This window comes from Vespa velutina, chromosome 21, assembly GCF_912470025.1.
Source record: "Vespa velutina chromosome 21, iVesVel2.1, whole genome shotgun sequence".
NCBI classification, from domain to species: domain Eukaryota; kingdom Metazoa; phylum Arthropoda; class Insecta; order Hymenoptera; family Vespidae; genus Vespa; species Vespa velutina.
The window spans coordinates 2,984,144-3,010,806 of record NC_062208.1 but is presented as its reverse complement, the minus strand read 5'-3'; the positions used below and the strand labels follow the sequence as shown (position 1 = coordinate 3,010,806).

Genomic DNA, 26,663 nt, shown 5'->3' with positions numbered 1-26,663 from the left:
CTGTTCCTCATAAATCCCTTCTGTCTGACTTTTTTCCCCTCTCTCTCTCTCTCCCCCTCTCTCTTTTTTTTTTTTTACTTTTTACTTTTTGCTCACCTTAGTCGGATTTGTTGTCTATCCTTTCTCTCAATTCTATTTCGCTTGGTCGTTGACTCGAAGGTGAAAGCACATGTCCAATGGATTCTCTTATTAGACAGACTTGTCATTGTCCGAACAAACAACTTACTTTCTCTCTCTTTCTCTCTCTTTCTCTCTCTATCTCTCTTTTTTCAATCATTTTTTTTTTTATTTATTTATTTTTTATTTTTATAAATTTGTAAATAGGAATCATCAGCTGTAAGATTGAAAGCAAGAAAAGAAATAGTTTTTCTCTACTTCTTTTCTTTTCTTTTTTTCTTTTTTTTCTTTTCTTTCTTCTTTTCAACAATCTGTATCTGCATCAGCAAGGTGCACGTAGACCCAATAACCAAGCACAAATCCGGCCACAGTCGCCTTTCTTTTTGGTCACGGTACTCGCCGTCGTTTCCGGTTGAAGCCGAGTACCGTGACCGATCGTAGCACTGACTCTCCGTATAAATAATTATGGTCGTCCCTGCTCTAAGTCTCTATGTGCGTACGTATACTTTAGTCTTGACGCACATAGATGGGATATCCATTGTTCACGAGAATACCGCTATAAAGATCAATTGATATATGTTGATGTAGTTGATGATTCGTTCATGTAAAATCATATTTGAATAGATGTAAATGATAGTAAATAATTCGAAATAATTAATTTATTATTAAAAAAAAAAAAAGAGAGAGAAAGAGAGAGAAAAACAAATTTGTTTTTTCTTTTATAACAGTCTCTAAACAATAACTTGAACATTTAATTGTTAAAAATAAATTAAAAAATGACAAAACTGTGAATTAAATATTTATTAATACTTATATTGTTATAGATGTGGATACACCGGAACCGGACGAGAAGTCTTTGATAACGTACATCTCTTCGCTCTACGACGTGTTCCCTGAGCCACCCCCAATTCATCCCCTTTATGATACCGAAGCCCAAAGACGATCAGCTGAGTATCGTGAACTTGCTAGCTCTCTACACCTTTGGATACGTGAAAAGATGACTTTAGTACAGGATAGATCTTTCCCGCCAACTTTGATCGAAATGAAAAAACTCGCAGCTGATAGCTCTAAATTCAAAAACGAGGAAGTACCGCCAAGATACAGGGACAAGCAAAGATTGTCTTATATCTTTAGAGATTTGCAGAAATATTTTGAAGCTGTTGGTGAGGTCGATATGGAACCAGAATTGCACATCGATGTGATTGAAAAAAATTGGAGCAGATTAATAATGTTACATCAAGAAAGAGAACAGGCTATTATTGATGAAATCAAACGGTTAGTTTGTGTACTTAAAGTAAAAGAAAAATAATAATTAACGAATATACCATTCATTTTATTCGTTTTATTTAGAAGAAATATTTATAATTCTATTTGTCGCATTTTATTTTATTTCTTTAAAATAGAAGTTTTAATTATATAATATTATATTATAGTCAATCAGACATTTATTAAGGTATATTTAATATATCTATTTAAAGTAGATATTTAATTTTAAATTAAAATAAACGAACTAAATGAGGTATATTTGTTTATTAATGGTATATTTAAATACGATTAATTAATTATCCGTTTCACGATTAGAAAGTACTTCTTAAAAGAGAAGAGATCTAATCGTGAATCCTATTTGGTATGCATTCTCTCGTTTGTTACGATGTACGAAAGGATAATCTTACAATGAAGTCACGAAATGCATCGAGTCACGAGAGATGCTTTCACGGATATATGTACATGTATATGTATATATGTATATATATATATATATATATATATATATATATATTTTCTCACTCCTTAAATGTTTATGTTTAGACTCGAACGACTTCAACGGCTTGCTGAGAAAGTTCACCGTGAGATGAAGTCAACTGATAATCGTCTGGAAGAATTGGAAAGACGCGTGGAAGACGAGGCTCGACGTCTCGATCGTCTTCATCCTTTAGAAGCTAAACATGCGGTTGACCTGCTGGAACAGGACATTCGCAATACCGAAATTCAAATACAGAATATTTTTACCGATGTACACACACTCACCGAAGGCAGATACAGTCAAGCTGCTGAACTTCACAAGAGGTCAATGAATTTTTCTTTTGTTTAGAAATTTTTTCGAATGACTTTATCTTAGATAAAATTTCAATTTTAAAGACCGTAAGGAATTTAAGTTAGGATTAACACATTCGATAATCATTTATTATATATTGGATTTAAGAAATATGATGGATAGTTGATTGTTAATTTTTCTTATTTTTTTTTTTTTTCCTGATATAATAGGGTGCAGAAACTACATCAACGTTGGGTAGCATTACGTTCTCTCTTGCACAAACGTTTGGTACAACCACTTTCCGCGGTGTCCTTCCCAGTAGAAGAACGAGTTGTCACGAAGCATCGAACGACAGTTCACGAAACGAGATTGGTAGATACCAATCCACATTTCCGTTCGTTACACGACTGCATCGATTGGTGCAAGGCTAAATTAAAACAGATCCAAGAAGCTGATTACGGCTCGGATTTGCAAAGCGTTCAAAACGAATTCGACGTTCATCAAAAGGAACATAAAAATATTGATCAGTTCCGTTCGAAAGTAGACAAGTGTGTTCAAGCTAAAAATAATTTCCACGGGGAGGAATTGACTTTGTATAGTCAGCATCTCAGCAATTTACAGAAACTTTATTCTGAACTTTTGGCACTATCGAACAAGAGACTTTCCGATTTGGATACTTTACAAGATTTTATACAATCTGCTACTGGAGAACTTGTGTGGCTTAATGCTAAGGAAGAGACCGAGGTGACAAGAGATTGGAGCGATAAGAACCTTAACGTTCAAAGCATCGAACAGTATTACGAGGTTGGTCGGAACATTATTAAATTGCATAAATATTCACACACACATACACATATCGATTTATTTATTTCTTTTTTTTTTTTTCTTCTTTTTTTTTTTTGATATTACTAATATAAAAAATCTTCTCATGTTATTCTATATTTTACAAGCGTACATACGGATCTGGAATTGAGGTAAATCTTTTACTAATACACAATTAAAAATTTCATTTCATTTTCCAATATCAATTTTATAATATTTATTATAATAATTATTCTTTCTTCTACATGATTATTATAATTTTTTAATACAGTCCCTGATGAGCGATTTGGAAAAACGAGAAATACAATTTTCTGCTGTACAAGATAGAGGAGAAGCATTGGTCCTGCAGCATCATCCAGCAGCAAAAACGATCGAGGCCTATATGTCAGCGATGCAGAGTCAATGGGCTTGGCTCCTCCAGCTAACTCTCTGTCTCGAAGTTCATCTGAAACACTCTGCGCATAGTCAACAATTTTTCAAGGATATTCAACAGGCTGAACAATGGATTTCTAAGATAGACGAAACACTTAACACGATTTATTCGCAATCTGATTTCTCTTTAGACGAAGGTGAACGATTGTTAAAGGGTATGCAAGAACTTAGAGAAGAACTTAATAATTATGGTGAGCACGTTCAGAGATTGGTCGAACAGGCTAAAGAAGTTATACCGATGAAACAAAGAAGACAGCCAGTAACGAGACCATTGCAAGTTACTTGCGTTTGCAATTACAAGCAAGTAAACGTAAGTTTATTTCAAATATTAAACAATTAAGATGTTAAAAAACATTTATTCTTCATAATGATCTTCATTGAAGCAGATGTCAATCGAGAAAGGAGAACAATGTACTCTCTATGACAATTCTGGTAGAGTTAAATGGCGTGTGAAGAACTCGCAAGGCGTCGAATCACCTGTACCAGGTGTCTGTTTTTCACTTCATCCACCAGATAAAGATGCATTGGATGCTGCTGAACGATCAAGACGACAATACGATAGAAGCGTATCTTTGTGGCAACGCAAACAACTAAGACTCAGACAAAACATGATTTTTGCTACCATCAAGGTGGTCAAGGGATGGGACTTACCTCAGTTCTTAGCTATGGGACAAGATCAACGTACTGCTATTAGAAAAGCTTTGAACGAGGATGCAGATAAATTACTTAGCGAAGGTGATCCAGCTGATCCACAATTGAGAAGATTAAAACGTGAGATGGCTGATGTTAATAGGCTCTTCGATGACTTCGAGAAACGTGCCAAAGCCGAGGAGGAATCTAAAAATGCTGGCCGAATTTTCAACGAACAGGTGTCCTCGCTTCAGCAAGCGCTCGATGAAGCTGAACGTATTATAAATGCACGTATTGCGGCTCCATTACCAAGAGATCTCGATAGCCTTGAACATTTGGTATTAGAACACAAAGATTATGAACAAAATTTGCAACAATTGGCACCGGAAGTCGATCAAGTACAACAGACCTTCCGTGGTATTACTTTGAAGACCCCAGCAATGAGAAATAAACTCGATAGCGTAATGACCAAATGGAATCATCTTTGGAATCTTAGCAATCTTTACATAGAACGTTTGAAATGCGTAGAAATCGTACTTTCTAGTCTCGAAGAAAATACCACGGTTATATCCGAATTTGAAATAAAATTGGCATCGTTCGGTGAATTACCGTCGGACGTTAAAGGTCTTCAAAATGTTCTCGAGGATCTCATGATCCTTCAAAATGCCATTGCTCAGCAACAGTCATCCATTGATCAATTGAACGACGACGCCCACAACGCCAGACGTCTCGTTGAAAAATCAAGACATAATCATCATGGACCACACGGTGATATGGATAGATTAGATTCCGAGGTCAACAGATTGAACGCTAGATGGACTAATGTTTGTGGTCAGCTCGTTGATAGATTACGTAGTGCGGAAGCGGCTTATAGTCTCGCACAACAGTACCATAATTCGTATCAAAATGAGGTTGACTTCATCGACGAATGCTATATGAAGCTCGAATTGGAGAATGCTAAGGTAGACAAAATTCTTTTATTCTTTTTATATATATATATATATTTTTTTTTTTTTTTTTTTTTTTTTTTTGCGAACGTGAGATTTAAGTTGTTATTAAACATTGAAATGAAAACAACGATAATAATTTATAAACCATCCTTTCAAATTTCCGTGCAGAATTTGTTAAACAGAGTTGTGGATCGTGCTCCAGCAATCGAAGCAGTCAACGTTACTGGTGGAAGATTAATTCGCGAAGGCAAGGTAAGATGATAAGGTTTATACCGTAGCAATTGGATTTTTGTATTTTATTATTTCTTTTTTTTTTCTCTTTCAATAATTAGCTTTAGCAAATGGTATGAATGCAATGTATGAATGAGATTTAGATATTTTACACAAACACATTACGTACACGTACACGTACTTATACCCACAAAACATTAATGATTTTCCAGCATCGTATATTTATTTTATATGTATTATATTACATGTAAAGTTATGAAAAACGTAACTACTTTCAGCAATTTAAGGAATAAGCCGCAGCAAACTTAGATTTAGTAAAAGTAATATATATATATATAAATCCAATTGATATTTCTCTTTAGAGATTCATACTCGAATGTGATTTTATCAAATCGCTGTTACTAAAAATCGCTGCTTTTACTATATTCTCAAGAAATACATGAAGCAAAAGATCGATTAACTCATTGAAATTTTCTAATTCATTATGGGCTAAGTAATTATTATACTCAGCTCATTTTTCTAATCACAAACATAATATACAAAGAAATATATATATATGGATAGATAGATAGTAGAGTTGAGTAAGCAGCTCATTCTGATCGATTGGCTTTCGCATAATTTTTAATTATTTTTTTTTTTTTTAAAGCAACCAAAGCTTGCGGGTCTAATTCGCTAAAAATACGTATTTATTACGAGTGACCCAGTGTGGTATAATTAAAACTCTCGATTGACCTTATTCGATTAACCTTAATATTTATTTATTGTTTTCTTTTTTCTTTTTTTTTTTTTTGTATTCCCGAAATGTAACGAAATGAAGAAATTGATAGGGAAGTTATTATAACATAGCAATTTACATCAACGCAATTTACCAAACGGGCAATAATTGTCTAACACTCAAGACAAGATATAAAAGAAAAATAAAAAAAAAAAAATAAAAATCATTCTTGAGAAGCTATATTAATAAAGTAACGTTAACGCAACGAATACTTACACAACGGCATCACATTGGGTCGTCGTCGATTCTATATAGAAAAGGAAAGAAGCGAATACCATGTTAAATGCGTTTCTTTACCTTCGCTTTTGGCTAACGGTAGTGGATCCAAATGATCTAATTCACTAACCGTAACGGACTAACCGAACCCCATAGATCTATGGACAAAGGCTCAGAGCATTCAAAGAACAGCTGGAAGAAGTGTGCCCATCGTTGGATGCATCAGTGAAAAGACCACGTAGAGAACCGGTAACTACGGTGGATGGAGTTGCGCGTGACCTTGACACACTAAATAGAAAATATACTACCCTATTGAGTCTACTTCAGGAACGAGTTAGGCAGTTGGCCTTGTTATATCCCGAAGATATCTCTTTGCAGGTGAGTTAATATCAATGGCATTTAATTTTTATAATGATTTAATATCGAATTAGTGTTTATTATCTGATTGGAACTGGATATCCTTGGATCGCCATTTTATCCTTGGTACGAGTTTTTGATCTGATCATATTTGGAATATTATCATTAATTGTTATACATTTGTTCTATTATTATATTTTTTTTCTTTTCTTTTTTTTTCTTTTTTCTTTCTTTCTTTCTTTCTTTCTTTCTTTCTTTTGATATCCAAGCGAATACAGTCAATAAGTTAGCGCAGGCTTCGTTAGGGACGATCGTTTCTACCGCCTTCCATTTTGGATCGATAAATGCGCGAGGACATCGCGTTCTGTTAGTTTTCAGGCTGCGTTGGATCGTGTGGCGGCGCGAGCAGTAGCAGAACAGATAATGACTCGGCCTTTGCACGCCTTGTCATTCCACCTGCTTACGTCTTTCGAGTCAGGAGAACTAAACTCTTATTCACAGTCTCGTCGTCTGTTAAATCGAACGGAACTCTAGAAAGAGATCTCTCTCATCGTCAGATACTTTTCGATTAGTTTTACTTTCGCTTTCATTCGATTTATTTAATATTTTTTTGTTTTTGTTTTTTTTTTTTTTTTTTTTTTTTTTTTTGTTTGTCAACTCGTGATTATGACATAAGGTGTTACGCATTGACTGTTGTGTGACATTTTTGACAGGATGACCGGTGTTAAGATCATTCGAAAGGTGCAAGTTAAATCTTAAATCGTCATTTTTATTTCTTTTTTTCTTTTTTTTGTTTTGAATTTTTTTCCCTTTTTGTATTTTTTCTTTTTTCGTTTTTTGTTCCCATAGTGATATTTTTAAGTGATTTTTATAGAAACTTTGTATTTGTCAGTGTGATGAGAATTTATTTATTTTATTTTTTTTTTTTTTCATTTTTAATCAACATTTATTAAATTTATCCTAAAGATCTTTGGATTCAATTAAAACATCAGTGTTAATAAACGAAGATTTTAACATCAAATTTTTAATCGCAATATCTTGCTATACTTTCTATAAAGATATACATACAATTATCCCGATTAGATAGCAACACTCAATTCCTTATCAGCCGAGCATACGTTTGAATTATTTAAGTGATCGTGATGTCATCGAGAAAATGATCAAAGTTAACAATACCTTTCTCTTGCACAATTTAGAAATCTTTCTATTATTTAACTTCCTGAAGATAAAAATTTCTCTATATTCAGTAGTTAAATAAATCGAATATGTTGCAAGAGTTCAGTAACATTTTTTCGAGTTCCTGTGAGTCATCTTACTTATGTATAGTCTTTAGGGTCTTATAAAAATAACATTGAGAAGGAGGCAAGAAAGATGAAGAAAATCTTCATCACAAAATTGAAAATAATATCTCTCTCTCTCTCTCTCTCTCTCTCTCTCTCTCTCTCTCTCTCTCTCTCTCTCTCTCTCTCTCTCTCTTTCTTTTTCACTCATTCTCACTCTCGTCTGTTTTTAAATGATAGTCAACATATTTATGTTTTGAATGAAAATGAAATCGATCGGAGACGAATGAAGTCACGTGTCCTATCTATAACTATATTTTTAATCGTAATATCGTATTGCAGTCCGTAGATATTACAAAATCGGAGAATTGACCAATAGCAGAACAGTATTCATTCATCTTCGTATCATTGGAAGAGAGATACATAAAAAAGAAGGAGAGAAAGAAAAAAAATAAAAAAGAAAGAGGTTGTATTTAAAAATGGCGCGTATAAAGCGTATTAGTTTGTCTGAAACGATGTTAGGCTTTTGGCACGAGTCTAAGCGATTTTAGTATCAGTATCCCGGGCGAGCTCGTCGCGTTAACGTGGTGTTGCGTGACGTTCACCGGCCGGGGAGGGAATGAGATCTTTTAATTTGATATTATTACAATTGAGATATTAGTAGTAGTAATAATAATAGTAGTAGTAGTAGTCAACGATCTATGAAATATTCATTAACACATTCGTTGGAAATAATTTATAAAACGAGGTCGAGATCCTTCGAGTTTAATTATCGAGTTACGTTCTTTTGAAATCTTTTTTAACTCTCATAAAAGTGATTTGATTGACTTGATTAGGAAAGGAAAGAAGAAGAAAAAGAAAGAAACCATGTAGATTTATTTTTACGTGAACTTAATCTAATTGTAATAAAAAAAAAAAAAAAAAAAAAAAAAAAAAAAAAAAGGAATAAAGAAAAAAACGTAATTTATTGGATTATTATGTGAATGATCGTTATCAATGATGGTACTCACGGAAAGGAAAATTATTACCAAGGTAATAAAAATTGGGAATACGTGTGATTAGACAGATCGTGTGATGGACATTCTGTGTCAAAAATTTCGAGGCGAATGAGATCTCGAATTGATCTAGGAATAGAAGTTTTAAAGTACACACGCGGTAAACAGAAATGTGTCGCAATCATACGATTTCACTCTCATATTATAGAGAAACCGACCGATCTGACGTCATACATCTAGTTACGCAATTTCGTTGGAAGCAATGTTGATCCGTTCAGAGAATTTAATATTCAAAGATTAGCGTAATTTGTTACATCGTAAAAAAAAAAAGAAAAAGAAAACATACTAACGATGCCGTCATTTTCTTTTCTTAGACGCAGACTCACAACTTATAGCTCCGATATATTTCTCTTTTTTTTTTCTTTTTTGTTCACTCCGTTCTTTCTTTCTTTCTTTCTTTTTTTTATTTATCTTATACATTGTGTGTTATGTAAAATATTAGGCCATCGAAGTCGACTAATTTTTCTTTCTATCTCACTCCTCTCATTGTTCTCGTGCTCTTCCCCCGTCTTTTTTTTTTTCGATCGTAAAAATTATTTCGAGCCTTGGACGACTCTACTCTAACACACATTATTTCACTTCACTTTGAGTTTAGCATAAAAGTTATCACTCGAGAATTACGCGTCTCCCTAAATTTCGACGAAGATAGAAACATGTTTCGTGACTTTAGCCGATAAAGAAAAGAAAAAGTATACTTTAAACGAGGCGTTAACGTAAGCTGTGAGCGAGCCCCAGCTGCAACGGAAGCTGAACGTGCTCTAAAAATATGATCTCGTCCAGCGTTTAGCATCGCCCAGCAATCGGCGAAAATTGACAACTTTTCTCTCCCCTCTCTCTTCCTTCCTCACTTTTTCGCTTTTTTATCTTCTTTTTTTTTTTTTTTATCTATCCGTTCCTAAAATTTTCAAGCATTTAAGAATAACTTCATATACTTCAGATACTTTCAGTCTATTTTGTTTTTTGTTTTATCGTTTTATAAAAAATTTGAAAAAAAAACTCATAACATTTATATCGAAATTAATATATACTCGACTTATGTTTTAGCGTGCTCTTCAAGAGCAACGACCTCTGCGGACATTCCGCACGGAATTTAACATCTACGAGAGTACAACTAGCGAGGAACGTTATACCTCAACAACGACACATTACACTCAATCGCAGTGAGTAATTTGTGGAAAAAAAAAGAGAGAGATAAAGAAAAAAAAAGAAAATTAAAAGAAGAAATTTAATCGAGAGATCTCATGAAATTCTTTTCGATTGATTTCTCAACAGGTACATCACAGAAAAACACGAATCAACGGAGACCAGTGTGAGTAGCGATTCCGTTCGTCGTAGTACAAGTCGTGAATCATCGCCATTGAAACGTGCAAGAACAGAGGGACAACAAGATGTTGGTTATTCTCCTCGTATCAGTGGCGTTACCGAGACGTCAACGACGACGACGGATTCTACTACCGACGCTCGAAGCACCATGCAATTTAGCGAAATTAGGAGTCTTAAGAGGATACACAGGGCTGAGGAGGGTATCAGTACGGACAACGTGATAGATGCTAGGGGTATCGTTCATCCAAGTACTGGGAAGGTACTAACGGTTGGCGAAGCTATAAGACTTAGGATTCTTGATGTTAGAAATGGTAGAATAGCAACCTCGAGCGACGCGAAAACAAGCGTGACGATTGAGGAAGCTGCGCGAATGAATCTGATAGATGGAAATCTGGCGAATCACTTATTGGGACCTTGTGGGGTAACGGAGGACGGTCGACAAATCTCTCTACTCGAGGCTATTCAACAGGAGCTCTTTGATGCCGAGAGAGGGGATGATAGAGTTAAGGTAACGACCAGTTTCTCGGGTGTTAGCGTTGCCGATGCGATGAGCGAGGGTTTGTTGGATCCAATAACGGGTCAAGTTATTACGGCCAACGGTGAAAGAATCTCCATCGAGGAGGCATACTCTAGGGGTTATTTAACGAAACTCGATGTCACGGTTAAAGTTAAAAAGAACGCTCTTGCACTTTCCGACGCGATATCCCAAGGTCTTGTCGACGATAGGTCAGGTCGTATTCTTGATAGAGTTACTGGGGAATATTACCTATTGAATGAGGCTATAGAAAAAGGTGTTATTGATCCTGATGTTAAGGAAGTGGTCGATGCGCGTAACGATATCAAGTTGACGGTAGCTGAATCAATACAGCAAGGTATATTGAATCCAAAGAGTGGTAGGTATATGCATGGTTTATCAATGGAAAGATTATCCTTGAAGGAGGCACGTCGAAGGCAACTTATCGTTAAACCGATGACTCTTAAGGATTGTTGCGATTTGGAAATAATCGATGAAACTGGTAGGATAGCCAGTCCAGCGCATCGGAAAAAATTGACGGTATTGGAAGCCATATCGAGAAGTGTCTTAGATTCTGAGAATCTCAAATCTATAACGGATACGAAAGCCGGAGAACCGATTACTTTGTCAGATGCATTGTCCAAAGGCGTTGTTAAACCGGAAGGTACATTCAAAGACACTTTAAAAGACGAGGAATTGAGTATACAGGAGGCGGTAGATAAGGGCTTGGTCATGTCAATCACACAAAAGACTATTTTTGATATCGATGGTTTTAAAGATCCCGTTTCTGGAGAATACATCAGCTTAAACTCTGCTCTTTTAAAAGGTTTGATAAGTCCAAAATCAGGAGGTTCTTATATAATCGATTTAAAAACTGGAAAGACAGTTCCCTTGGACGTAGCCGAAGAACAGGGCTTCGTTAGATCAACGGTATCGGAGATGCTTAATTGTGGTATTGGAATTACGGAGGAGGGTCGTGAAATTAGTGTGTTAGAAGCTGTTTTATTAGAATTGGTCGATCCAAAATCAGGTCAACTGTTGGATCCACGAACTAAAAGAATAGTTCCTTTGGAAGATGCCATTAAACGTGGATTAATTACACCAGACGGAGCTGCGTTGCTTACTAGTCTGTTAAATATCGCTGTAACGACCCAAACAGTTACCAAAACTGTGAAAAGATACGTAACCGTATTGGAAACAGGAGAAGTGATCAATCGAGATTGTAAAATCACTTATGCAGAAGCTATTGAACATGGTTTAATCGATCAAACTAATAAAATCTTCACGGATCCTGACAGCGGAAAGATTATGAGTGTTCATCAAGCTATAGAAGAAGGTTTGCTTGGTAAACAAATGGAAGAAACGCCTGCTGGAAAAATACATTTCCCATCTAAACAAGTCACTTTTGAAACTACCCTAGTCACAAACGTTGGTAACGTTGATAGTTCGGATGAAAGAGAGAAATCGCAACCAATAGCAATTGGAACGACTACGACTATTATAACTAAAGAAATCGTTCCACCGAGCGAAGACAAGTTAACACAATCTGCAATTACTAAACCTTCAGTCGTTTCAACGACTTTCATACCTTCCTCATCGATCGAATCTACCATTAAAAATGGTACGGTATCTCCAATGAAAACTAGTCCACCATCTTCACCAGATAATATCGTTAGATCACGATCCAAATCGAAGAGTCCTTCGCAGCATAGAGAAGAACAAAAAATGATGATCGATTCGAATTCATTCTCGACTAATAAAGATTCGAATGAAACGAAAATTGAGACGCAAAGTTCAGTGACAACTACTAGAAATCATAAATCAGAAGTTAGTTCGTTTATAGAAAGTGAACGTATTTTAACAGAGAAACGAGTGTTCGAGTTACCATCCGATGGTTGGACACTTGCTGATGCCATTAATCAGAAACTGTTCGATCCAGCTACTGGTTTGTTTATTATACCAGGTACTGATAGATTAGTATCATTCGAGGAATGTATAAAATTACAAATCATTAATCCAAATTCTGCAGCTGTGATTGATCCGAATAATGGAAGGAAAGTTTCATTAATGAGAAGTTTGGAAAAAAATATTTTAGATTCCACGGGGCATTATACTCATCCACAAAAAATATCTATGAAAGAGGCAATAGAAAGGCAGTTGGTAATACTTCAATATAAATCCTCCGATTTCGATGAAACAAATCAAAGACTATTACAAATCACTAAAATTTCTGGGAAACCTGATAAAGTAGAATTAACACACGTTGATGATCCAACGAAGGATACTGAAATCAAGGTAACAGACGAATCGTCCATTTTGGATCCTGTACAAGTATCGCGAGGTGTAATTTATGATCCTGCAACGGCATTAGTTATCTCGACCGATAACGGTACATCCGCCGACTTATTAAAAGCTGTCAACGATGGTACTTTGCAGTCTAAAGATGTAATAGTTCGTGATCCATTAACTGGTAAAAACATTGCAATGCCTGAAGCGGTGGAACGTGGTATACTCGATTCAAAGACTGGCGAATATAAAGTCGATGATGATAGAAAATTGTCTTTGCTCGATGCAACGAAATTTGGTTTGGTAGCAGTCGTTGGTGCTCCTTTGGTGGCAGCAGCAGCTGCCGTTGAAGCTGTTAAAAAAACTATGATCAAAGATCCTAAGACAGGAGAGAAAATACCTCGAGAAGTTGCTATAGAACGTGGTCTTGTCCCACCAGAAGAAGTATTGAATGTTAAATCATCCCCAGCTATTACTGCAACAGAAACTCTATTAGAAGATTTACGAGCAAGTACAGACATTCCGGTATCTGATCGTAAAACGAATGAAAGCGTATCGTCGAGCGACGTTGAACCATCGAGACAAGAAAATGGTGAAAACGTAGAAGTAAAGGATACGGTTGTTACGAAACCATTTACACCTGAAGAAGATAGTACCGATAGAGCGTCGTTGGTAGCTAAAGCAAGAGCAAGAGTAACTACGGAGCCAAAGTATACAGTAACGATTGGTAAAGCTAGATCATTTTCGCAAAGTCCAGAAAGAGAAGCTAAACCGATCGTGCTTCAAAAAATGAAGAAGAGAATCGTTAAAGCTAGCGAAGCTATGGAAAGTGGTCTAATCGATGAAGAAACGATACAAATTATTGAAACTGAGATCTCTGGAGATGGAGAAAAGAAAATGACATTGTCCGAAGCTATCGAAAGTAATAGGATCGATGCTGATAGTGGTAAAATCGTAGATCCACAAAGAGGTGATGTTTTATCTATAAAGGAGGCTATCGATCGTGGAATCTTAGATCCAGAGAATGCAGATTTACTTCTTCCCTTAGCAAAGAGTCTTTCTATTCCAGGATTATACAAACAAGGTCTGTTAGATCCTCAAGAAGGCAAGATTGTTCATCCAGAAACAGGTGCTCATCTTACTCTAAACGAAGCCATAGTTTGTGGAATAGTCGATCCATTATCAAAAATAATTCAACCAAACGGACAATCAGATACTTTAGAAAATGCCATCGCAAATGATGTAATCGATGCCGACAGATCATTAGTTAAATTCGAAGATGGTTGCATTAATTTAGTTAAAGCTGTGGAAGAAAATGTATTTGAAAAGTGTGAGACGACTAAATCTTTTGAGTTGCCACCAACTGGTATGACTTTCCCAGTTGCTTTGAAACGTGGCTTGATCGATCCATCCAAAAATGAAATTAGACATCCTATCACAGGTGAAAATATATCTTTGAAAGATGCTATAGCATCTGATTTTATAATGACTCTGCCTTATCCAGCTGCTCCAGATAGTATTAAAGTAACAGAAGCTCTCGAGTCAGGTCTTATTGACAAAGAGAAGGGTGTGTTTATTCATCCTACAACTAGTACATCCATACCAATAGTAGAAGCTGTAGAATCTGGTCTTCTGATTGTAAAAACACCAGTAAAAGATGAATGCATCAGTACGATTACCGAAACAGTGACATCTTATCATACGATTACCACGAAAACTATCGAACTTCTGCCAGGATATGTTTTGTTAAATGCAAAACTAGTTCAGAATATTGAAACCGGTGATACGCTTACGATCGAAGAGGCACGTGATCAAGGAATCGTTAAAGATGAATCTGAGAAGAAAGAAGAGTTTACAACCAAGGATATAAGAATTACTTTCAGTGATGCTGTAGAAAAGGGTTTGGTTGATATGAATGCAGGAACTTATACCGATCCTAACACAGGTGCTATTATGCCAATTTCAAAAGCAGTAGAAGTTGGTATTCTTGATACCTCAGTCCAGACAAATGAGCCCAGTACTTCTATGCCAACTACGCAAAACAGTTTGACCATTTTGGAAGCTATAGAACAAATTTATGATGATAAGACCGAATCTTTTACTGATCCTGAATCGAAAAAATCATACAATTTGACCGAAGCAATAGAAGTTGGTCTGATCGAGCCTGATTCTGTTTTGTACGATGTAAAAACAGCAGAAACTATAACAACAAAAGAAGCTGTAGAAAAAGGTCTGCTCGATCCTCAAACCGGTAAAATAAAACAAAAAGATGGAGGAAGCTCAATGAGTATTGCTCAAGCCGCAAAACTCGGGCTTTTAGCGGTCGTCGCTGCACCCATTTTAGCTGGAAAAGCTGTAGTAGATGCTATTCAAACAAGAGAAACTAAAAAATCTAGTTCACCTGTAGAATCTACCTCAGCAGTAGAACCTACCTCAATTTCTGCATTAACACAAAGTAAGATCGATGCGGTAGAACCTATCTCAATATCTGCAGCAACACAAAGTAAAGTCGATGTAGTAAAACCTGTAACAGTTTCTGCAGCAACACAAAGTAAAGTCGATGTAGTAAAACCTGTCACAGTTTCTGCAACAACACAAAGTAAAGTCGATGTAGTAGAACCTGTCTCAGTTTCTGTAGTATCATCACAAACTAAAGTCGATGAAACGATTGAACCCGAACGGGTTCAAAAATTATCCGACGAAGTAGAAGGAGTTCCATTGGATGAAGAATCCAAACTTCTATCTACACCAAAGGCTAGTGCAAAGGAAGTTTTACAAAAAGAAGAAAAAGAAGTGTGCGATTCGTTCATCGCTAATGAAAAATTAACAGCACCGATAGAAGAACCTCAAACAACAAAAATATCTGATACAATTGAAGTAGAAGATCTAGATAAACAAGAAAGAGAAGATATAGATCAACAGGAAAGAGAAGATATAGATCAACAGGAAAGAGAAGATATAGATCAACAGGAAAGAGAAGATATAGAAGATGCAGATGAAAAATCTGAAGAGAAATTGTCGCAAATAGTCGTATCGAAGGATTTATCACCACGAGATCTAGCTGATCGAGGTCTATTTAATATGGAAAACGAAAGATTCGTTGATCCTACAACAGGTAACATTGTTTCGTTCAACGAATTCGTTCTCGATTTACAGATCTTTGATCCCGACAACGTGTGGGTTAAAGATTTATCAAAGAAATCTGATAAATATGTCACTCTTCGAGAAGCAATCGATAGACCACTCGTAGATAGAAATGTAGGGTATATGGTAGATCCTAAAAGTGGTAAGAAAATACCATTCTTCGAGGCAGTCAAACTTGGATGGATTGAACAAAGACCTAGCAGTGTTGAAAAGGAACCTTTAACTCTAAGCTTACAAGAAGCAGTAGAAGTAGGTGTTTGTGATCCTATTAACGCACAATTTCATGATCCGAAATCTGGAGAACCATTATCTTTATCTGAAGCAGTCGAAGTTGGGCTGATCGATGCTGATTCCCTAGCTATAAGAAATCCAATTAGTGATGAAATATTACCTCTATCTGAAGCATTAGAATCCGGTGTGATAGATCTTCATAGAGGGGTCATTATCAATATTGAAACAAGGACAGAAATTGATATCAAGGTTGCTTTCTTAAAGGGTATGATAGTACCACGTGCTAGAAAACCAATTTCTCTCGAAGCTGCGATAAATAATGGCATATACGAGCCTAATACAGGAAAGATACAAGATCCTTTGACTAAACAATTCGTAGATGTTGAAGAAAGTGTTCGAAGAGGTATAATCGATGCTTTCATCACCGAATGTCAGGATACTAAAGCTGGCTCTTTCGTTTCTCTCGACGATGCACTAACTATAAATCTATTAAACTCAAAAATGGGACGTTTGCAAGATACAAAAGCTGGCGAACTTCTTCCTTTGGATACAGCATTAAACAGAGGCTTGATCATAACGACACCATTCGTGCCTTCTTTAATAGATGTTATAGCACAAGAATATTACTCTCCTAAAACTGGTCTTGTTCTTAATCCTGTGAACGGTGCAGAAATGACAATAAAAGAAGCTTTAACTACTGGCTATATCGACGATAGAACAACTATGATAAAGGATGACAGGCGTGATAAAGTCGTGTCGATTAAAGAGGCAGCAGAAACATTATTAATAGATTTACAAAGTGGTTTATTGAATTATCCTCATTCCATGACATTAGACATTGCATTTGAAAAGGGTTATTTGTTAAGTACAACCAAACCTTGGACGTTACAAGAAGCTCTTGCTCATCAGACTTATGATCCTAAAACAGGTACCTTCACTATCGATGGAGAAAGTTATGTGCTAGAAGAAGCTATTGCCAAAGGTATAATTAATCAAGATAGTCCATCGATCAAAGATCCACGAAATAACGATATTATATCTCTTGGTGATGCTATCAAACGTGGCCTTATCAATCCAAAAAGTGGAACAGCTATTGATCCTTCCACAGGTGTACCACTTTCTTTAACTGATGCATTGGATCGTGGCCTGGTAGTTCCAGCAAAACGAAAAATATCTTTACCAGAAGCCATATTCAAAGGTTTTTATGATCCAAAGACTGGTCACTTCATTATTCCAGACACACAAGAAAAGTTGCCAACTGATCGTGCTATTAAAAAAGGTGTCATTGATACGACTACAGCAATCGTTCGACATGACAGTGGTGATGTAATTACCTTCACCGAAGCTATAGAAAAACTCATAGTTGATCCAAAAACTGGAACAGTAGCTACCGAAAAAGGACGACGTTTAGATTTTCACGAAGCTTTAGAACGTGGTCTTCTTTTGGAAACACGTAGACCAATGAGCTTCAGTGAAGCAATCTCAAAAGGTATATTGGACGATAAAACCAATACATTTTTGGATCCTCAAACTGGTACTTATTTAACAATATTGGAAGCTATACAAAAACATCTGATAGATGCAGATTCTGTAACAGTAAAAGATGTTAGATCACCGTTCTTAAAAACAATGCCATTGATGGAAGCAATAGAATTAGGCTATGTCGATGGAAATACTGGACGTGTTAAAGATCTCAACAAAAGTAACATTGAAATATCTTTACGCGATGCTTACGAATCCGGCTTGATCATAGACAATAAAGCGGCCGTGTCTTTGCAACGAGCCGTTCATCAAGGATTATACGACGATAAGACTGGAAAAATCATTGATCCTGGCACTAACAGAGCTGTAACTCTTCACGAAGCTATGAGAAAATGTATCATTGGACCTACCTTACCTTGCTATTGGGATAAAAGATCAGAAAGACTCTTGTCGCTTGCTGAAACTTGTCGTGCTGGTGTAATAGACAGACGTTCAGGCATGTTCAAAGAACCTGGTGCCAATTGTACAGTAACTTTATCTCTTGCATTACAACATGGGCTTATCGTCGATATCGAAAGCATGGGATTTGGTTTATACGAAGCAATATTGATGGATATGTACGACTCATCATCAGGAAAATTCATACATCCATTGAATAATAAAAAGCTTACATTGGCTGAAGCAATTCAAATCGAAATGATCGATCCACTTACGTCGATCGTAAAGAATACTAAATCGAACAAATATGTTCTTTTGGCCGAAGCAATTTCAGATGGAATTATCGACGATATTCGTGGTACATACAATATCTCTGAAATCGACAAGGTAATGAATTTACAAGAGGCCAGAAAAAAAGGTTTCATAGTAACATCAAAAACTCCACTTTCGATAGAGGAAGCAGTGAAGTGTGGTCTTTATCGCGGTGATAGTGGCAAATTTGCGAAACCCACAGTTAATGAATTTTACGATTTAGTCCAAGCTCTTTCGGTTGAATTAATTGATCCTGACACAACTGCATTAAAAGATGCTACTACAGGACAAATAAAATCTTTACAAGTTGGTATTGATGATGGAACGATAGATGTACCCAGAGGCAGAGTACTCGATCCTAAAACCAAACGATCTTACAACATAGACGTTGCCTTCGAACGTGGATTATTAGTCACCGTAGAAAAACCATTGACTCTTCAATCACAAAGATCTTCTTTGGATGAACAAAAAGGATCTACCAAAGAAAGTAATACGAGAGAATGTACAGTCGAAGAAGCTATCAAATATGAATTTATCAATCCAAATGTATCGGTCGTTAGAGACCCAAGAAATGGAAGGTTCACAGTTTTGAAGAAAGCCCTTGCTGAAAGAATCATCGATCCTTCGGAAAAAGGAACGATCGAACCACAAGTTGGAAAATTATCGAGCAGATGCATACGTTTCGGTGAAAATACTGTTTTCCTATTACCACCTTTATCATTTGAAGAAACATTAGAGAAAGGACATCTTTCCTTCGAAACTGGAAAGGTAACAGATCCAAATAGCAATGAACAAATAACTTTGAAAGAAGCCGTCACTCTTGGTATCATTGATCCAGATTCAGCATTGATAAAAGATGCTCAAAAGAAAAAATTAGTTAGATTGCCGGAAGCTTTCAGGAAAGGTATGATGGACCCGGAAAAAGGCAATGTCTTAGATACGGATACATCTAAATTATATACCTTATCTAAAGCCGTAGAAATTGGTTTAGTTATGACTCCCAAACAAGGCTTTTCGTTCATCGAAGCTCTCGAGTTTGGTCTTTATAATCCAACAACTGGTAGCTATCACGATCCATTCTTAATAACTTCGGTATTAGAAAGAAAACGCTTGACTTTAGCAAGTGCAATAGAAGGGGGTTTAATAGATCCGTCTACAACAGTGATCAAAGATCCTATTAGTGGTAATATCGTAAGTTTGTTGGAAGCTGTAAATAGTGGGAAGGTAGATAGTGTGGCGGGCAGGTTTTTTGAAGATCCAGAGGGAAAGAGTATCGACTTCGTGAAGGCCATGGAACGTGGTTATATACTCACCGCAGAAGCGAGGGTAAGTCAGAGAGCTTTTGATGCTATCCATCTCTTTTATTTTTCTTTTTTTTTTTCCTCTCCTCTTAATATTGTAACAACCTAATATTATAGCTTGTGCTAGAGGTTAAGGATTGTTGCACTTTTCTGCTTTCCAAAAGTCCCGGTTGCCATCATTGATATATATATATATACATACACACATGCACATAGATCGACTCATAATCGTGGACCTCGATCTATATATCGTGTCCATTATCGATACGATATTCGAAGGCATGTATTTATTTTCCCTAGCATGGGTCTCACGATAAACATATATCACACATTTTAACATATTCTAATCTTAGAATTAAAATCTACGTATCCATCATGATATACTACGTATATAACATAATTAAAATCAATTTAGTGAAATTTGCATGGAACTCGTCGAAATCATTAATTTATAATTAAATGAAAAAAAAAAAAAAAAAAAAAAAATCATCGTTCGAATATATATATATTTATAATTAAATAAACATTTATCGTTTTATGTTGTGTTGTTTCATGGCGGAATAGTTTTATTTTATGTCTTTCTTTTTTTTTTTTTTATTTGTTAAATATCCTTGATGTCCATGCATTATCCATGCTTATTATCACTTATCGTATAACACTTGGGGTAATTAATTAAGTAAACAAAAGGAATCAATCATTCTTTTCATTAAAACAAAACTGACAGACTAACTACATAAAAAATGTTTCTCTCAGGCTTCCAACAGTTCATCATCCATCGAACCTCGCGTGATCCGAGGGTATAACGCAATTCACAAATCAATGACATTGTTATTTTTTGACATCGTTTACTATGATATAAATCCATTAATCCCAAATCATCTTGTCGCAACAGCAACGCTAATTCGGCCTTTTATTAAACAAATAATTAAGTAATAATCATTTTTATAAGTAACATGTGACAGTGTAACACGTCTATATTTTATATACTTTAAGTATTCAATATATATATATATATATGTCGGTTGCATTTCATTCTACAAAGATTGACATGAAAAATAGTTGAATTTTAACGAGTAAGACGAGATCAAAGATTCGAAAATGTTTCTGATAGATAATTATGATTAGAAGGCCAAATTAGTATCATTGATTTTTAATTATAACGAGAAATAATTTCTTCATTCAATATAATATCACAAATTCAATTTTTTCGGAAATCCACTACAAATTCGTTTATTAATACAATCCTACATCATAATTTCTTTCAAAAGCATTTTCTAATCATTTTAAGATCGAACATTCATAAATTATTATATAGAACGCAAGTCGTTTATCTTCTATTAAATACAAAGCTTTTTTTTTTAATTTACGTAACATAACATTGCATAAAAGTTGAATGAACATGTTGAAATTTTTTAACACACTTTTTCTAATTTAATATTTTATATTTCTAAATATTGATATTATAGCACAGAAATATTATTATTTATAATTTAATTTCAATGAATAATCTTTGAGTTTGAAAGATAATTTATATATATTAACTTTAATTGTCTCTTTTATTAAGTTTTAATGTTTACTACTTTTTGTATATGTGTTGTTATTTATTAATGATAATTGTTATATTTTAAATGTTTTTTACTTTTTTACAGGTGTAATATTGTGTTTATTTGTTTGAATTTTTAGCACGACTTTTAATGGAAACCATTCCACATAATTATATAACATATTGTTATGACATATATTTTATACATATTTACAAATTTATTACAAGAATTATTACATCGTGCCATATATTTTACACTTTCATCGTTATGCGTTTTAATTTATTTGCTATAAAAAAAAAAAAAAAAAAAAAAAGAAAAAAAAGACGAAGAAAAACAAACAGACTATAATTAATCGGAGGCCTAGTTTCATATTCACATTCAACATTGGTTATGCTTCAAGCTGCATATGAAAAAAAACATACGTAAAATATGCAGCTCTTTGCAGATAAATTAAAGCTACCATACAAAACTGTATCTCTACTTGTACGTTCTCAGTGTATGTGTGTTTGTGCTTGCATGTGTGAGATATGTCATAAGCTTCTTCTTAATCTCTCCTTATTTAGCTACTGTCATTGGTAAGCTGGCAGTATTCTTTATACTCGCAAAAAATTCCTTTTATTTTCTCAACTATTTGCGTAGAGAGAACAACTCTTAGCTCCCAAATCATTTCCAAGAGAACGACGATGATCTATTTTTGATAATTTTTTTATAGCAAGCGGTTGAAGAGAAGTATAAATTGTGCGATGAAACGTTATCCAAACTCCTTCAATGGATATCCGAGGTCGAAGATAAACTTGCCAATCAAGATACCGTCAGAGAAGATATCGAAGAATTAAAAAATCAAATAAACATCATGAAAGTAAGTTATTCCCAAGTTTTTATAATAATTTTATTAACAAAATCAGATATTTTCTGACGCATACATGATTATAGGAAATAAAGGAGGATTTAGAATCTCATGGACGTCAAGTTTCATCTTGTCTGGACCAAGTTCGTCAAGTCGTTTTAACAGGTAGCGACGTATTGTCGAGTGATGAGGTATCGACATTAGAAAAAAGTGGTAGATCACTTAAAACAAGATTCGACAAAACTACTGATCGTGCTGATAAGTTAGTCAGACGATTGGTAGGAGCCAGAGACGAATTATGCAAATTCAAGTTAGTAAAAATTATCTGATGGGTCTATTAATTGTTATAAACGTAAAGATGTGAAGTAACAATGTTCATTAATTTTTAGAAACGAACTCTCAACATTCTCCGGATGGTTGGATAAAGCATGTCGAACTTTAGAAAACAAGGAAAGATCTTTATCGGATTTAAATAAATTAAGCAGCAGTGCAGACACCACGCGCGATTTCATCAGCGACGTTATAGCTCATCAAGCAGATCTTAGATTTATAACCATGGCTGCACAGAAATTCGTCGACGAAAGCAAAGAATATTTGCAAATTTTGAACGACTTTAGAACAAGTTTGCCACAAAGATTACCTCATAAAGAGCCAACAGCCAGTCAAGATTCGCCAGTAAGACACGAGGTCTCTCTTGTAACGACACAATACAAGGATTTGTTAACGCGTGCCAATCAATTGTCAGATAGATTGTCAGGAGTTGGTGGAAAGCAACGTGATTATAATGAATCATTAGAAAAGGCAAATACATGGTTAAGGGAAGTAGAACCAAAAGTGCATCGAATTATATCCGAGGCTATTGCAGCCGAGCCAAAACAAGTGGAGGATCAATTGAACAAAGCAAAAGCATTGAACAACGAATTACTAGCTAATGAACGTTTAATAGACGCAGCGAAAAATGGCGTCGATGCTCTACTTAGATCGCTTGATGGACAATTGACTCCACAGGAAGTCGATGCACTTCAGGATCCAGTTAGGGTAATCGAAGATAAGTACAGGCAACTAAGCGAGGCTTTGCAAGTTAAATGTCAAGAATTGGACACAGCGTTGGTGCAATGTCAAGGTGTTCAGGATGCTTTAGATGGTTTGGTTGTATGGTTGAACAATGCTGAAAGTCAGTTCAAGTAAGTGATAATAACGCATTTCTTCTTAAATTGTCATTAATATTTTTTTTCTTTTTTTTTTTTTTTTTTATATAATATAAATATGTTTTTTATTTTTCGTACATGAAGGAATCTTCAACGTCCTGCAAGTTTGCAAAAAGAACATCTCGAAGAACAACAAAGAGAACAGCGTCTACTTCAAGCAGACTTGGATAGTCATCGTTTAAGCGTAGATGCCATTGCCGCAAGTGCCCAAGATCTTTTATTAAATTCAAACAATGTTCGCGTTGCTAAACGTATCGAGGGTAAACTCAAAGATGTACAAAGTAGATTCGAAAAACTTATGGACAAGTCTTTACGTCGCGGAGAATTCCTCGACGATGTTTCTCAAGCTCTTAATGAATTCCTTACTGAAACATCTAAATTTGAAACGTGGTACTCGCATATGATCGAGTCACTTGAATCTAGAGAATTGAATAAACTCGATGTATCTGAGTATGAAAGTAAAATGGCAGAATTGATCGATAGACGTGAAGATCATAGAGGTCATTTCGAAGATCTCATTCGAAATGGAAAGAATTTGGTTTCTAAAAAAGATATTACTGAAGCTACTGCTATTAGAGATAAGATCAAGGTACTTGAATCTCAATGGAAAGAGATGAACAATCTTCTTGATGAAAAACAGAGACTTAGTAAATCGAGAGCGGAGCAATTATCAGCCTACGAAAAGTTACGTGATCAAGTGATAGATTGGTTGACACGTACAGAAAATAAATTACAGAGATTAGAGCCAGTAGCTGTTGATTTAGAAAAGCTGAAGAAGCAAGTTGAGGAATTGAAACCTATACAAAAAGAATATCGTGATTATGGTGGTACCGTTGATAAAATAAATGATCTTGGTATAACATATGATAGTTTATTGAAGGAACGTGGTGAAAGTCCAACTCGTCGTCGTGGTAGCACTAGCCCTACAAAAAGACCAGGTAATTAAAAAATAATAATTAACGATATGTCATCGCACACATGAAAATATTGTTAATACACCTATCATCTCATTACGCGGATGTAGATGATTGTTTTTTTTTTTTTTTTTTCTTCTTCTATATACATACATATATTACTTTTTTTTCTTTTCTCTTGCATTCTAATTTACGCGTATCATCATCATCATCATCTTACTCATCACTTTTCTTTTTCTTTTTTTTTTTATTTTTTTTTGTAGTCCGACGAATGTCACAAGACGGTCGTTCACCATCTCCTACAAAAGGCTACGCGCTACAAAGTCCGGTATCTCCAGGTGGTAGCAGTGGATTCAGCAGCCGACGGTCTAGCCAGGATGGTTTCCACTTGGAAGATTTATCGCCTGTTCAGCAACAATTATCAGAAATCAATAATAGATATGGTTTGCTAGGTGTGAGATTATCTGATCGGCAAACAGATTTGGATAATGTTAAAGAAGAGTTAAGAAAACATTTGGATAATTTGAAAGCACTTTCTCTCTTCCTGGATAAGGTAAAAATTTGTTTTTATTCTTTTAATATATTTTTAATTTCACTATTTGATCTTTTATATATGTATATATGTATATATATGATCTATATATTTTTAGATACAACGCCAACTCCCGAAAGAAAGTATTCCAACGATTAAAGACGAAGCAGATAAAACTGTAAAACAGATAAAAGTGATCGTTGAAGAGATGTATGAAAAGCAATCATTATTAGATAGTACAAGGACCCAAGTACGTGATCTGGTTAGGCGTAAGAAGGGAGCTGATGGTAGCGATAGGCTTAACGATGAAATGGAAGATGTGGCAAGTCGTTGGAAATCAATTTCTGATAGATGCAAGGACAGAATTAAATTTTTGGAGGATATCAAAGATTTCTACGATACTTTCGACGGTCTCAATTCCTGGCTTGGTGCAAAGGAAAGAATGCTGGGTGCGTTAGGTCCGATATCGTCAGATCCAAGAATGGTTTCTAGTCAAGTCCAACAAGTTCAAGTACTCAGAGAAGAATTCAGAACCCAGCAACCGCAATTGGATCATTTGGTTCAAGTTGGTGAAAATGTTCTTGCCAGAATATCTGCCGATTCGCCGGACGGTCAAAAGATTAGTACCAAGTTGCATAGTATTTTACAAAGATGGGCGGATCAACTCAGTCGATTGGACGAACGTGGACAGAGTTTGGGTGATGCAGTTGGTACAAGTCGTGAATTCGACGCTAGCCTTAACCGTTTACGTGACGCTCTTCAAACGATTTCAGACAATTTGGACGATTTACCTCTCGATAAAGATCCTGAGGAACAGTTACGTAAGATCGAAAATTTGGAGAGACAATTGGAAGGACAGAGACCGTTGTTAGCTGATGCCGAAGCAGCTGGAGGACAATTATGCGAGGTATTAAGTGATCCAGCCTCGAAATCTGAGATCCATGGTAAACTTACAGCTGTTGGAAAGTTATATGTCAACTTGCAAAAGAAATTAGATCATAGAAAAGCTGAAATCGAAGGTAATCTCAGAGATGGTCGACAGTTTGAAGCTTCCTGTAGCAAAACTCTTGGTTGGCTTGCCGATGAACTTGGAAATATGTCTGAAAAATTATTGGTTTCGGCTGATCGAGAAATATTGCAACAACAATTGGATCATCACGAGCCAGTATATCGTAATGTAATGGGTAAAGAACATGAGGTCATTATGTTGCTAAACAAAGGACGTGACATTATTGCACGTTCGCAAAAATCTGAAAATCGTTCTCTTCAACGAGATCTTGATAAAATGCAATCTCAATGGGATCGTTTGAAAAAGGATACACTTGATAGACATACCAAACTTCAAACTTGCGCAGAACATTGTAAAAAGTATTATAGAGCACAGGATCAATTTTTACCATGGTTGAGACAGGCTGAAGATAAGTTAGAAAGCTTAAAGCCAGCATCCTTCAAACGTAAGGATATTGAAAAACAATTGAAAGAATTGTCATCGTTCAGAAACGAAGTATGGAAACGTTCTGGTGAATTTGAAAATAACAAAACTCTTGGGGAATCCTTCCTTGGTGCTTGTGATATCGATAAGGAAATAGTTAAAAATGAATTGAATGCCATGAAAACAAGATGGGACAAATTGAATAATGGTATATATAATTGAAATCTCAATTAAATTGGGTATTAATTATACACA

At 35.4% G+C, this 26,663-nt stretch overlaps 1 protein-coding gene and 1 long non-coding RNA gene across 51 annotated transcripts in view; one reads left to right on the top strand and one right to left on the bottom strand.

Moving 5' to 3' along the window:
• Positions 1-26,663, top strand: part of LOC124956286 (microtubule-actin cross-linking factor 1) — a 116,736-nt gene that overhangs the window by 67,897 nt on the left and 22,176 nt on the right. For 33 of the 50 annotated variants that reach the window (XM_047511874.1, XM_047511879.1, XM_047511868.1 and 30 more), the window contains 16 exons: positions 942-1,392; positions 1,927-2,184; positions 2,383-2,956; positions 3,103-3,126; positions 3,246-3,716; positions 3,793-4,998; positions 5,155-5,238; positions 6,365-6,586; positions 9,945-10,060; positions 10,173-19,956; positions 22,188-22,334; positions 22,409-22,632; positions 22,712-23,506; positions 23,615-24,468; positions 24,708-24,997; positions 25,095-26,616. In XM_047511874.1, the coding sequence (XP_047367830.1) occupies positions 942-1,392; positions 1,927-2,184; positions 2,383-2,956; positions 3,103-3,126; positions 3,246-3,716; positions 3,793-4,998; positions 5,155-5,238; positions 6,365-6,586; positions 9,945-10,060; positions 10,173-19,956; positions 22,188-22,334; positions 22,409-22,632; positions 22,712-23,506; positions 23,615-24,468; positions 24,708-24,997; positions 25,095-26,616 (17,022 nt within the window). Of the gene's footprint in view, positions 1-941; positions 1,393-1,926; positions 2,185-2,382; positions 2,957-3,102; positions 3,127-3,245; positions 3,717-3,792; positions 4,999-5,154; positions 5,239-6,364; positions 6,587-8,095; positions 8,878-9,944; positions 10,061-10,172; positions 19,957-22,187; positions 22,335-22,408; positions 22,633-22,711; positions 23,507-23,614; positions 24,469-24,707; positions 24,998-25,094; positions 26,617-26,663 lie in introns of those variants that run through there. The other 17 variants (XM_047511886.1, XM_047511877.1, XM_047511885.1 and 14 more) reach the window with 6 other exon arrangements.
• LOC124956288 lies at positions 3,093-8,756 on the bottom strand. Its single transcript, XR_007103202.1, has 3 exons — positions 6,339-8,756; positions 6,209-6,239; positions 3,093-3,429 (listed from the first exon to the last, which is right to left on the bottom strand). It is a non-coding gene; the product is annotated as an uncharacterized LOC124956288 (long non-coding RNA).